Below are 12,472 nucleotides of genomic sequence, written 5' to 3' on the forward strand. Positions count from 1 at the left end.
GAAAATTTGTCTCTAGAAAGCATAACTGAAGCTGAAGAATTTTCTTGAGACCAATCATTTTCAGCTTGCATTAAGGCTCTTCAGTACCAGCTGGTATTAAGTTTGCAACACAGTTATAGCCTGTTTTTTTTAAAAAAAAAAAAATCAGCATTGTATAAAACAACCATGAAGGTGTGGCAGAATTAAAGAAACAGAATTCACAACCTTGCTTAGTAGTGCAAACTCTGCAGCTATTCCATTTCCTTTCCCTTTCCTTTTCTCTCCCCCTTATTTTGTTGCTGAAAGATACTTTTCTGCAAGCCCTTGCAAGATGCAGAAATGACTACTGGCACCAATCCAGGAGTGGTGGTGGGTCATTTCAGATCACAGATTAACCCTGTTCATAGTAGCCACAGAATCAAATACTACTTCCCTACTTCTGGGCCAGGGCAGCAGAGAAAGGTTGAGAAGACACTGTTTGTGCACCCTCCCAAATGTGCTGGCAGACTCATCTAACTATCCAGCTGTCCCCTCTTTGTCACATGGAAGCCACAGAAGATGCCCACTGGGTAAATCAGCACAATTTTGCAGATGGGGATCAAAGCTACCATGGGGGTAAAAACTGACTTATGGTCCTTATCTCACCCCTTCACACTTTCAGTTTTGCATCCATGAGTAAGTCAGAAAGTCATCAGACAAGGAAAAGCTCAGGGCCATTTCCCTGCTCCATAGACAGTTTGGATTGTCAACTCATATGGGATGTGAAGGTTTACAGTCAGGTTGTAAACAAGAACCACTCTTCCCATTAATTGCCCAGATTACGTACAGTGGTGCCTTGCTTAGCGATTGGCTTGTTTAACGATGTATTTGCTTAGCGATGAGGTTTTAGGAGCGATCTTGTGCTCCGTTTAGCGATGTTTCCAATGGGGGAATTTCGCACAGCGATGTTCGGAACCTTGTTCCGCTTAGCGATGACAGTTTAGGTCCCCCTGTTTTGCTTAGTGATGTTTTTGACAGCTCCGTTTTCGCTATTTTTAAAAGGTGTTAAATTGTTTAAAAAGGGTTTAGAGTGCTTGAAATTGTTAGTGCACTTAATAAACCCTTTGTTAAACTAATTTGGCTTCGTTCTGACTCTTTTTGAATTTTTTGTGATTTTTCCCCCCATTGAAATGCAGTGAAAAGGTTTCAATGCATTCCAATGGGGGAACTGCGTTTCGCTTAGCGATTTTTCCTATGGCGATTTTCGCTTAAGGATGGCAATCCGTTCCCATTGGAATGGATTATCCGGTTTTCAATGCATCTCTATGGGAAATGCGTTTTGTTTAGCGATGTTTTCCCATAGCAATGTTTTTTTGGCACCAATTAAAATCGCTAAGCGAGGCACCACTGTATTTTCATTCAAGAGCTGCAATCCAAGAAACCCATTTACTCACAAAATCACAACAGTAGATTCAATTCAAGCAAGCCTGAGAATTTGGTGTCAGGGTCAAATAAGCCCCTTACTTACTTGATGCTTTTCTTTTTCCTTCACTCTTGGTGCACGTTCTACATCTTGATCCAAGGATGTGACCATGTGCTTGCAGTGCTCAGAAACATTCTGGGACAGTGGTTCTCAGAAAGATCTTGTCATCTACCCCTCATTATCTCCTTTCCCAAACTTCTACGATTTTGGCTCACCAGGATCTCAGTTATCACAAGGCCAACCATAAATGCTCTTTTTGCCCTTGAGGATACCATCAGAATCTTCAATGTTGCAGGAAAATGTAAAATATGACTATGTCCTTGGATGTATCCATAGCTCTGTGCCTAATAAGAAAGTGGAGACAGCCATAGCTTAGTAGTAGAATATATGCTTTGTGATACACGTAGAAGATCCCAGTTTCCATCTCCTAGCATCTCTGGCTAGAAGGATCTCAGCTAGCAATTTTGGAAAAAGCTTAAGGGACTATCACCAGGCACCATAGACAATACTCAGTTAGCAATATCTGACTGTGTGTAAGATCAGTGCATTATATATTATTGAGAATGTGCATCTACAGTGTTCTGTCACTCGAGATAAATGTCACTGCAGTGTTGACAGCTGTCCTTAAAATTGTGAGAGGCAAGTGCAGCTGACATGCTGTGGAATTGCCAGCCAATGACTTGTTCCCAGGTGAAGGAGTTATAAATAGCCTGGTTACTGAGTGAGCTGGAAGTGTGGCTTCTCTTTCCTGGCTGTGGGACCCAACAGTGTGTGTAAATGGCTTTGCTGCAGGAAAAGGGAGTGTAGAATGTAAACCACTGCTTTGAGCTTGATTTATTTGACAGTGCCCCATGGATCCTCTATAGACAAAGACACCTTGGCCAAGAGAGATGGATACTTGTGACCCTGTTGAGTCTCTCTGCTCTGTTGTTGTTTTTTAAATAACATCAAAAACAGGAAGAATGCCTGCCACTTCTGATTTACTTTTGTTAATGCCACTCATAGTAATCTCTAGATAGACTGTCCAAGTTAAATGTTGCCCATGGTTCCACTCCTTTTTCGGATTCTAGCAGAGGTGCTGTAGACATGCTGCTAAACCCAATGGCAGGGTTGCTTTGTGGTGCACTGGCTTCCGTTCTCTACCCCGTGCTCTTTAACATCCTCATGCTACCACTAGCCATGATTACCTGGTGATCCCTAGACTATTGGAATGCAGTGTCTTCAGCAGTGAACTCTATAAGGAAACTGAAATTGGTCCTAACTGGGTGGCAAGATTGCTAATTGGAGCTGATTGTGTCCTGAGTTATCAGCAGCATTGGCTCACAACCTTCTTTTAGGTCCAAAGAGTGCCGTCTTTAATCTTTGAAGCCCTTCACAGCATGGAATCACATTTCCTGAAAGATTGCTTTTCCCCATATGTATCTTCCAAGCTTACAGAAGCTTTGCAGCAGATGCTTCTGCCAAATGGAGTGAGCTGGGCAGTTAGTAGGGAGAGTATTCTTGATGGTCGAACCCTTAGTTGTAGAACACCTTCCCTGGAGAGCTTCACCTAACACAGCCATTCTCAGTTGAGGGCCATATGGCCTGGAGGGACGACGGCTGACACATTTGAAGGGGGTCAAAGTTCTATTCTGTTTTATTTTATGCTATTCTATTCTATTATTCTATTCTATTCTATTCTGCTTTTCTGTTCATCTATTCGTGATGTATCCTTGTTTGTCAGGGGGCCCTGGAACCTGAGAAGATCTCCTAAAAGGGCTGTGGCCAAAAAAAGATTGAGAATGGCTGATAACAGATTTGTCATAGCCATTCTGGTGCCAGTCAGAGTCTGTTTGTTTTTTACAGTAATTATCTTGAGCCTGTTAAAAATCTGTAGCTGGGCTCCTGCAGTGCTCCTCACAACCTGCCAGAACCAGTGTTTCCCGTCTCACCCTTGCAGTCCCTATGCATGATAAAAACCTGTTCTGGCAGGTTAGGAGACCTTCTGGAGCTGGTTTTTGTACCTTCATGGGCTGCAGCAAGAAGCTGAAGAGGAGACCGTGATTTCATCTACAATAGCTTTTGCTGTTATCAGATAAATTAATAATCTCATTTTGGATATTTATAATTTATAACGAAGGGGAAATAATGGTTCGTGGTTTAAATGAGAACAGAAAATTAAAATTTTGGTTTCTTAAAAAGATTAAAACATTGCTATAAGAATTATATAAACCTAGGTATCCTCACCCCCACGCGCACACACAGTGGTGAGGTGGGGACAGAAATAAATGTAATTTCAGAATTTGGCTGTTGATTATGAAGGATGTTAATTCTAAAATTGAGTTTTAAATACTAACACAGGTTTATCAGTCTGCTCCAGCTACCTAGAATAAATGGGTATTTTAGTGGAAATATGGATTCATGCAAATTGCTTCAGTAATTTAAACAAGGCAAGAGGGTTTATAAATAGTCTTTTCAAAGGTGCCTTGATTTCTTTTCCCCAGCCATTAAAAAAATGGGATTCAGGCTTTAGTAGTTGTTTTTCAGGCATCTATAAACATTAATTAAAATCTTAATGAGAATATGATCCAAATATTGTGTCTAGTTGAGCTAATAACTGCACTGATTTTCTACCACTTTGTTCCAGCTTTGGCAACATTTGTATCTGGTGCTGTTGTTATGTGTCTATGAATGAGATTTTCAAAACGTCCTAAACAACCCTGCTCAGCTCTTGGCAACTCAAGCCTGTGGTTCCTTTAGGGAGTTAATCTGTCCTGTATTTGATCTTCTTTGTTTTCTTCTGCTGTCAGCCTTGCCTAACATTAGTGTCTTTTCCAGAAAATATTGTCTTCTCATGCTGTGCCCAAAATAAAACAGCTTCAGTGATGCCTTTTTGTCACCAGAGATAGTTCAGGCTTGATTTGGTATAGGACCCACTTGTTTATCTTTCTTGCAGTTCAGCGTATCTGCAAAGCTCTCCTTGAACACCATATTTCAAAAGACTCGTTGTGGCGCTCGCCCTTGTTGCCCCTGTTTTATTTCGTCCTCACAAAGGCTCACACTCCTTCCTCCTCTTCACGCTGCCACCAGATGTTGTTTCTTTAACATCATTTAAGTACTGGACACTTATGCTGCCAAACACAATCAGTTTATTGAACAGGGTGGGGTTAATAATCAGTTGGAAATTGCAGTATAAATCACAGGAAGCGAATCACATATATTAAACAAGGTTTGATTCATTCAAATCACTCTTTTAACTCTCTCTCTATCTATCTATCTTTGACCCCCCCTGGTCCAATTTCCAAGCCTCCAGCTCTCTCACCCTTTTTCCAGCACCCTCCTCTCTTTTTTCTGATCCCACAACTCTCCGGGCCCTGCCTTCCGGTCTCTATTGGCTCTCCCGTCATGGTTCTGCAGTGATGGACAGGTGACATCTGGGCTATCCGCTACACCCGTTGTTCTTTTTCCCTGTGAACTTTTACTGTCTAGCTTTCACACCTGTACATAGTGGCCAAGAGTACAGTAGTGTGGATTATCTTTGTCTTGATCTCCACAAAGCAGTATTATAAGACTCACTGGGCTGACAGCTTGGGGCCCCACAGGGACTAAGGGCCCATGAATATACATATTGCTAAGGTGCCCTAGGACTGTCAGCTGTAGTGGGATGAAAGAATGAGGGAGGTGGAAGAGGGCCAAATACCTGAAAATACCTGAAAGCCTAGGGCCTGGCCTTTAGTTTCCAGTGACACATCCATACACTTGATTATCTTTTCTAATTCCTTCATTGTTGCACTTCTGAGTCTCAGTCTTTCTCTGATATCTTAGTTCCACTCTCCATTTGGATTGACAATTGAACCAAAGTATACAGAATCTCTAACAATTTCAATTTCTTTATTATGCTGCATTTTGTCCATTTATTTTGTGAATTGATACACCGTGAATACACTGAATTATCAAGCATATAAACAGGTTAAATAAACGGATATAAATGGAAACTATATCACACTGAAATAAATACAGTAGTTGGTCTTTAAGGTGCCATAGCATTTTTGATTTAGTTTTTGTTTTGTTCTTGGCATATAACACATAATGAGAATTGAATCAGTTTGTAGGAGGTGGTCCATCCAACAAAGAAGTAAGCTGTCTTGCATGTTAGACAGGTCACCATGCAGCTTTTCACTGGGGTCCTTTATTCTCCTTGGTGTTCAGGGCTCATGCAAAGCCAGAGCCAGCCATTTTGCTAGCTGAGGAACATGGGAGGGGAAGGTAATTTCCAGTTGCTTTAACACTACTGTAAGCGTTCTCTCTCCTGTCTCGCAGATGGAAAGGAGGTGGCAACAGCAGGAGGGCAGAGCAAGTTGCATGGTGGGAAGCTGTTTCTGGCTGGGAAGATGAAATTTGAAGGATCAGCTTCCCACGCCAACATCTCATACTTTTGCCCTTAATGCAGCCCCAATAAGTAGGCATCAGGTGGTGAGTGCGCCCGTTGTGGATGGGCAGCTCAGATTCTCTGTCTGAAGCAGCTGGTCTCTGCCCCCAAACCAGGCGACTGAAGTCAGGACATTCTGTTCCAGGCACACACAAACACACAAGTGTTAACGTCACTCAGTAGGCTCCTGGCCATTCTATTCATGGAATACTGAGTAATATGACTTGCTGTGGTACTTAATGCAGCCCATGAGGGATATGAAGGAGGTAACTATGTTAGAAATCTGTATAGCAGCCTGGCTGAACTGGAAGGTGCCTTTGCAAATGTTCCTTTGTTTGGTTCATAGCTAGAATCACAACTGGAAATGCCCTTCTTAGTGCAAGAGTTGCAAGTTGGCTACTAACATCTAATATATTCAGTTTGTGACATAGGCCGATGATGGGTTCAAATGTGATGGAATAACCATAGGATTTTCGAAGGCTTTCATAGCCGGGATCTGATGGTTGTTGTGGGTTTTTCGGGCTCTTTGGCCATGTTCTGAAGGTTGTTCTTCCTGATGTGTTGCCAGTCTCTGTGGCTGACATCTTCAGAGGACAAGAGTAGGAACTCTATCCGTGCACTGTTGTGGTTTGTTTGAGAGTTGAGTATTTATAGCTGTGGGAACAGCTTTTGTCCTTTTCAGGAGATTGGGTGATTATGGTGATCAGTGTGTTTTTGTTGTGGATGTATTGTTGTGATAAGGGGGAGAGATTATCTGTCACTGTGATTGGTGGGTGTCATTAGCTGGTCTTTTGCGTGCAATGATCCCTGGTCCTTGTGACTGGGTAGAGTTCGTTGACCTTTCGCAGGCTGTGTTTTTTTAGTACTGGGAGCCAGGCCTTGTTGAGTTTTAAACTTTCTTCTTTTTTGTTGAAGCTCTGCTGGTGTTTATGGATTTCAATGGCTTCCCTGTGCAGTCTAACATAATGATTGCTGGTGTTGTCCAGTACTTCATTGTTTTGAAGTGGAATTTCATGTCCAGCTTGTTTTAAGGCATATTCAGCTACTGCAGATTTTTTCCAGTTGTTTTAGTCTGCAGTGTCTCTCATGTTCTTTGATTCTGGTGTGAATGGTGCATTTTGTGGTTCCAATATATATCTGTCCACAACTGCAAGGTATCTGGTATACTCCTGCAGTGGTGAGAGGGTCCCTTTTGTCCTTTGCTGACTGTAACATTTGTTGTATTTTTGTGGTGGGTCTGAATACTGTTTCTGGGTTGTGTTTTTCCCAAAGTTTCCCCATGCAGTCCGTGACTCCTTTGATGTATGGCAGAAATACTTTATTTGTGGGTGGCTGTTTTTCCTCTTCAGTTTGGTGTTGTTTTCTTGGTTTGATGGTTCTTTTGATGTCATTCTTGGAATAGCCATTCACCTGTAGGGCCCAATTCAGATGGTTGAGTTTGGTGCAGAGAAATTGAGCTTCACAGTTCCAATTTGCACGGTCTACCAGTGTTTTGATTATGCCTCTTTTTTGTCGTGGGTGGTGTTGGAGTTTTTGTGTAGGTACCAGTCTGTGTGGGTGGGTCTTCTTTAGACCTTGTGTTCCAATAGGAGGTCAGTTTTGCATATGACCAAGACATCTAAGAAAGGGAGTTGTCCCTCTTATTTCTTTTTCCATGGTGAATTGTATATTTAGGTGGATGCTGTTAAGATGGTTTAGAAATTCTTCTAGTTTTTCTTCACAGTGGTTCCAAATTGCGAAGGTGTCATCCATGTATTGGAACCAGATTGTGGGTGTGAAGGGTGCCGAAACCAGGGCCTGCTTTTTGAAATGCTCCATGTAGACGTTTGCTACAACTGGGCTGAGGGGGCTCCACATGGCCACTCCATCTGTCTGTTCATAGAATTCATTATCCCACTGAAAGTAGCTGGTCGTTAGGCAGTGTTGGAAAAGGGCCTTGATGTCTTTTGGAAACATCTGCTGGATGAGTGTCAGAGTGTCCTTTATCGGTACCTTAGTGAACAGGGATACTACGTCAAAGCTGATCAGTCTGTCCCCAGGGTTGAGTTTTAGGGTGCTGATCTTGCTTATGAAATGTCCTGAGTCTTTGATGTAGGATGAGGTTTGTCCAATGTAGGATGAAGTTTGTCCAAACCTCATCCTACATCAAAGACTCAGGACATTTCATAAGCAGTTTTGTAAATACTTTTTATATTCTTGCAGGGATATTAAAGCTAACCACTTCAATTCCACACCATCTAAAATGTATCATTCTATTGATGTTTTGTTGCTAATTATTAACTGGTTTTCTTTTAATATACAATTCATAATGTATATTTGGTACATACCAAAATTTGCACAGAAGCAGCCATACAAGTCCATGCAGGCACATCCAGACAAAAAATAAAAATAAAAAAAAATCAAGCAAACAAACACACCACACCTTAAAGAGTAACTCAATACTACCTGCACTTTAAAAACCTAGAGCAAAACACCCTGGCAGGGGCTCCAAAAGGTGTGGGTAGGCATAGATTGGAGCAGACTGGTTTATGATAGCATATATGTCATGTGGTCAATGGGAAAAGGAGCAAACGGACGTGTCCCCAACCCAGACCAAAGTACAGTGGTGCCTCGCTATGTGAAAACATCGCTAAACGGAACATAAAAACCCATTGGAACGCATTAAACATTGTTTAATGCGTTCCAAATGGCCCTAAACTTATCATTCAGCAAAGTTTCCTCCATAGCGGCAGCCATTTTCGCGCCCTCGGTAAGCGAGGGGAGGGCGCAAAAACACTGCGCGCGGCTATTTCGGGCATCCAGCGGCCATTTTAGAACCGCCGAACAGCTGATCCGCGGGCATCGCAAAGCGAAGATTGGTAAGCGAAATGCTTACCGATCGTCGCTATGCAAGTTTTGCCCATTGGAACGATCGGTATGCCTCCACATTAGCAATCCCAAAAAGGAGATCACTATGCGGATTCGTCGTTGTACGGTGCGCTCGTTAAGTGAGGCACCACTGTATGACACAATTGCCTGTCTGATGACACCCTTTGTAAGGAAGGCTCGGATGTTGACAGCATGGACAATGTAAATATTCAACTGCGGTGGTAAGGAGGAATATGCCCTCTACCATCCAAAGTTAATCATTTTGATTCCTTGAGAGAGAGTAAGGCTTTTTTTTTCCGGCTTGTTAGGGGAAGTAATGCTTGGTAGAGGGCCTTAACATATAAAATATTTGGAGTGCTTTTCCAACCTGTCCTTTAAAAAGTGTAATCAAGCACAATTGAATGACCTAGCAACATTTCTCAGATGCCTGTGGAGGGATTAGCCACCAGGTCTGAAGAAGATGTCAAATCATGTTGGGAGGCTGTTTATTTTAAATCATTCTATGCCATGCTGTTTTTTGAGCTATTTTTGGCTATGTGAATGGTCATGTTATACTCTGTATGCAGGGGCACTCTCTGTGCTGACGTCCTCATGGTGTGCTTGAGTTGGTGCATGATTCTGTCCCATCAAGAAATCAGAAATTATTCCTGCAGTCCAAACTGTTTCCCTTTTAAAATCTGGTTTAAAATAAACTCTTTGACTTTAGCACTGTATCAAGTAGGCACTGCAGTCTTTCTGTCTGCAACATTGATGCAGCGCTATGCCACTTAAAATAAAAAAGAGAAAAAAAATTAACTCTGGACAAGATGGTTATGGACAAGGACCAGAATGCATGCAGAGTCAGGACAGAGTCATGGTGGATCAAAGTGCCAACCTCATATCTATTAAAGGACATTGAAAGATGCACCAAATCAATCCTGCTCAATCTAGGTTGTCATATGAGAACAGAAACAGCTACACAAAGAGCATATGACGTGAATTGAGACAATAATACCTCAACATGATTCTCTGATTATATGGGCAAAGTAGTTGCACCCAGAGTCTGAAGAGTGTGTCTATGCACTCTCAACACATGTGCATTCCTCAGACCTGGGTGGTCTGAGGGCAAACCAGCATAGTGATGTGATAGCTTACAAGGGCTACTCTTTTTTTATGATTTCATTTGTTTAGCTAAAACATGTCTGCTCTGCCCTTCCTTCAAAAATTCAAGCAGGCTTCCTTGTGTGGCCCTACCCCACTTTTGGATTTGAGTTCCAAGGGCAGAGGTATTCCACCGCTGAAGATGATGTGCTAATTCCTGCTTCTTTCTTTCAGAACATCGAGCTGAAGGTAGATGTGGAGAGCCTTAAGCGAGAACTCCAAGAGAAACAGCAAATATTGGACAGAGCTTGGTAAGTGGCAATATAGCTGGGTCTCTAAAATCTGAGGTCAACATATCCCATGTTCAGGAATTATAGCAGTCTGCCACTCCACATGATTAGTAAGAAGGACCAGCAAATGGTTTCCATTACACTACTGTAATTCTCATGTAGGTTAAGTCCACAATCCTGTTTACACATACTTCATTGACTTGAAAAGAAATGACAGTTCTGCTGAACCTTTGATGTCATAGACCATAGTATCTTCCTGGGCTTTCCTTCTGGAATGGGACTTAGAGACCACTGTTTCCCGGAGGGGAAAATTCAAAAGGTAGTGATGGAGGACTCCTATTCAACACCCTGGTCATTGGCCTGTGATATCCCTCAGGGTTCTGTTTTGTCCCCTATGCTGTTTATCATCTACATTAAACTATTGAGAGATGTTGTCCAGAGTTTTGGGGTTCACTACTACCCACATGCTGGTGACACCCAATTCTGTCTTTCCTTTCTGTCTAAATCTGAGGAAGTTGTTTGAGTTCTAGATCAGTGTCTAGCATCAATAATGGATTTGATGAGCATGAATAAACTGAAACTTAATCCAGACAAGACAGAGATGCTCCTGGTCAGTCAAAAGGGAGATAAACAAATAGTTATACTTCCCCTGAAAAAACACATACGCAGCTTTGGTGTGCTTCTGGATTCATCGCTGAGCCTGGATGTCCAGATTTCAGCAGTGGCCAGCAGTACATTTGCACAGTTAAAACTGGTGTGCTAGCTGTGCTCATTCCAGGAAATATCTGATATGGCCACAGTGACACATGCCTTAGGTACATCCCAGATGAGCTACTGTAATATGCTTTATATGGCGCTGCCTTTGAAAAGTGTTTGGAACCTTCAGAGTTCAATCAATCAATCAATCAATCAATCAATCAATCAATCAATCAATCAATCAATCACTATAGCCAAATTGTTAACTGGGGCTGGTTACAGTCTGGTTACTCCCTCCCATAGGAAACCAGTCTGTCCCCCTCTTCATTGTCCTGCAAACAGGCAAATACCTTTCTCTTCAGGCAGGCTGTCTCAGAGGGTTTTGCTATAAATGGAATTGTTATGCCTTGTTCGTTCTGAATATATTTTTGATATTGTTTTTATTTACCATATTTAATGTAATATCTCTTTACTTATTTTTTAATATCATAATAATTTATTGATTTTAGCTTTTAATATTGATCATGAAAGCTACCTAAAACTCACAAAGGCTATAAGAATAATAAAACATTCTCCATACTAGGTTAAAAAGCATCCCAAATAAACCTTGAGATGCAGTGCTCTTCTTTCCATATATATATATAGAGAGAGAGAGAGCCAGAGTCCATTGGCTCCAGGAGTCTGCAGTTCCCACAGCCTGACACTGAAGAGAGGTTTGAGATCATGTATAGACTCCTTGCCCCTATGGAACTGTTGCAGGTAACACCAACAGGAGATAAAGGCAGGAAGGGATTAGGATCTCAGGCAAGAGGAAACAGTCAAGTCGGAAAACCTGGGGAAGGTGAGAAAGAGGCAATTGTGGAGGGTTTCTTGATGACGGGAGAAGAAGAACAGGATGTTGTTGTGAAGGAGGAGATAAGAGAGGGGACAGACTGGGGTGAAGAGATAGAGAAGGCAGAGGAAGAAAAGAGAGCTGGAAGAAGGGGAGAGGAGGATCTCCCAGTAGGATGGGGATGGATTGATTTAGAGGACCCCTAGACTGAAAAGGTCATCTGAATGGAACTGTCTGTTGAGGAGACTGGCTGCAGACATAAGCCAGTCCAAAAGCCTTCATATTGGGGAGAATGGGAGAAGCATGAACAGTGGAGAAGTGGCGGGGGGAGAGGATTTAAGGTCCAGCTATTAGAGCTAAATGGAATAGAACAGACTGTTACAGTGTACCCCCCAAGAGAGGGGGTCCCTCCAGGAAGGGACTTCTGCCCACCGAGCCAGAGCCAGAGAAGACACAAAAGGCAGAATGGGCTCCTCATCCTTTTTGCGGAACTCTGTGTGACAGTTGCAGTATGCCTCTACGCCAGGTGTTCACATGGCCCTCGAGCAAGCTTAACCTGTTTTGTTCTTTTATGTAAGCTGCCTTGATCTCTATTTTCTATTAATATAATTAATACATCAATCTGCCTCCCCTGTTGTTGTTTTAAATAGGACTGTTTTAGGGGTTAAACGAAAAAAACAAGCCCTGCAAGTGGCCGGGGGGGGGGGGTTGAGAGGGAAGAGAGCAAAAACTGGCATTGCCAATGAGGAGCTTCGGAGGTCAGAACACTTCATCTTTTGTGCTCTTTCGTCTTAGATCTGCTACTTTACTTGGTACAAAATACATTTATTCCCATGTATTGTCCATGTGACCCAAAT

General features: G+C 42.3%; 1 protein-coding gene across 1 annotated transcript in view; it reads left to right on the forward strand.

Moving 5' to 3' along the window:
* The window catches only part of PDE4DIP (phosphodiesterase 4D interacting protein), a 139,415-nt gene that overhangs the window by 26,323 nt on the left and 100,620 nt on the right, over nucleotides 1-12,472 (forward strand). Inside the window, exon 5 of the mRNA XM_078392453.1 lies at nucleotides 10,032-10,108. Within this exon, the coding sequence (XP_078248579.1) occupies nucleotides 10,032-10,108 (77 nt within the window). The remainder of the gene's footprint in view (nucleotides 1-10,031; nucleotides 10,109-12,472) is intronic.

Source organism: Pogona vitticeps, chromosome 4 (genome assembly GCF_051106095.1).
Source record: "Pogona vitticeps strain Pit_001003342236 chromosome 4, PviZW2.1, whole genome shotgun sequence".
Taxonomy (NCBI): domain Eukaryota; kingdom Metazoa; phylum Chordata; class Lepidosauria; order Squamata; family Agamidae; genus Pogona; species Pogona vitticeps.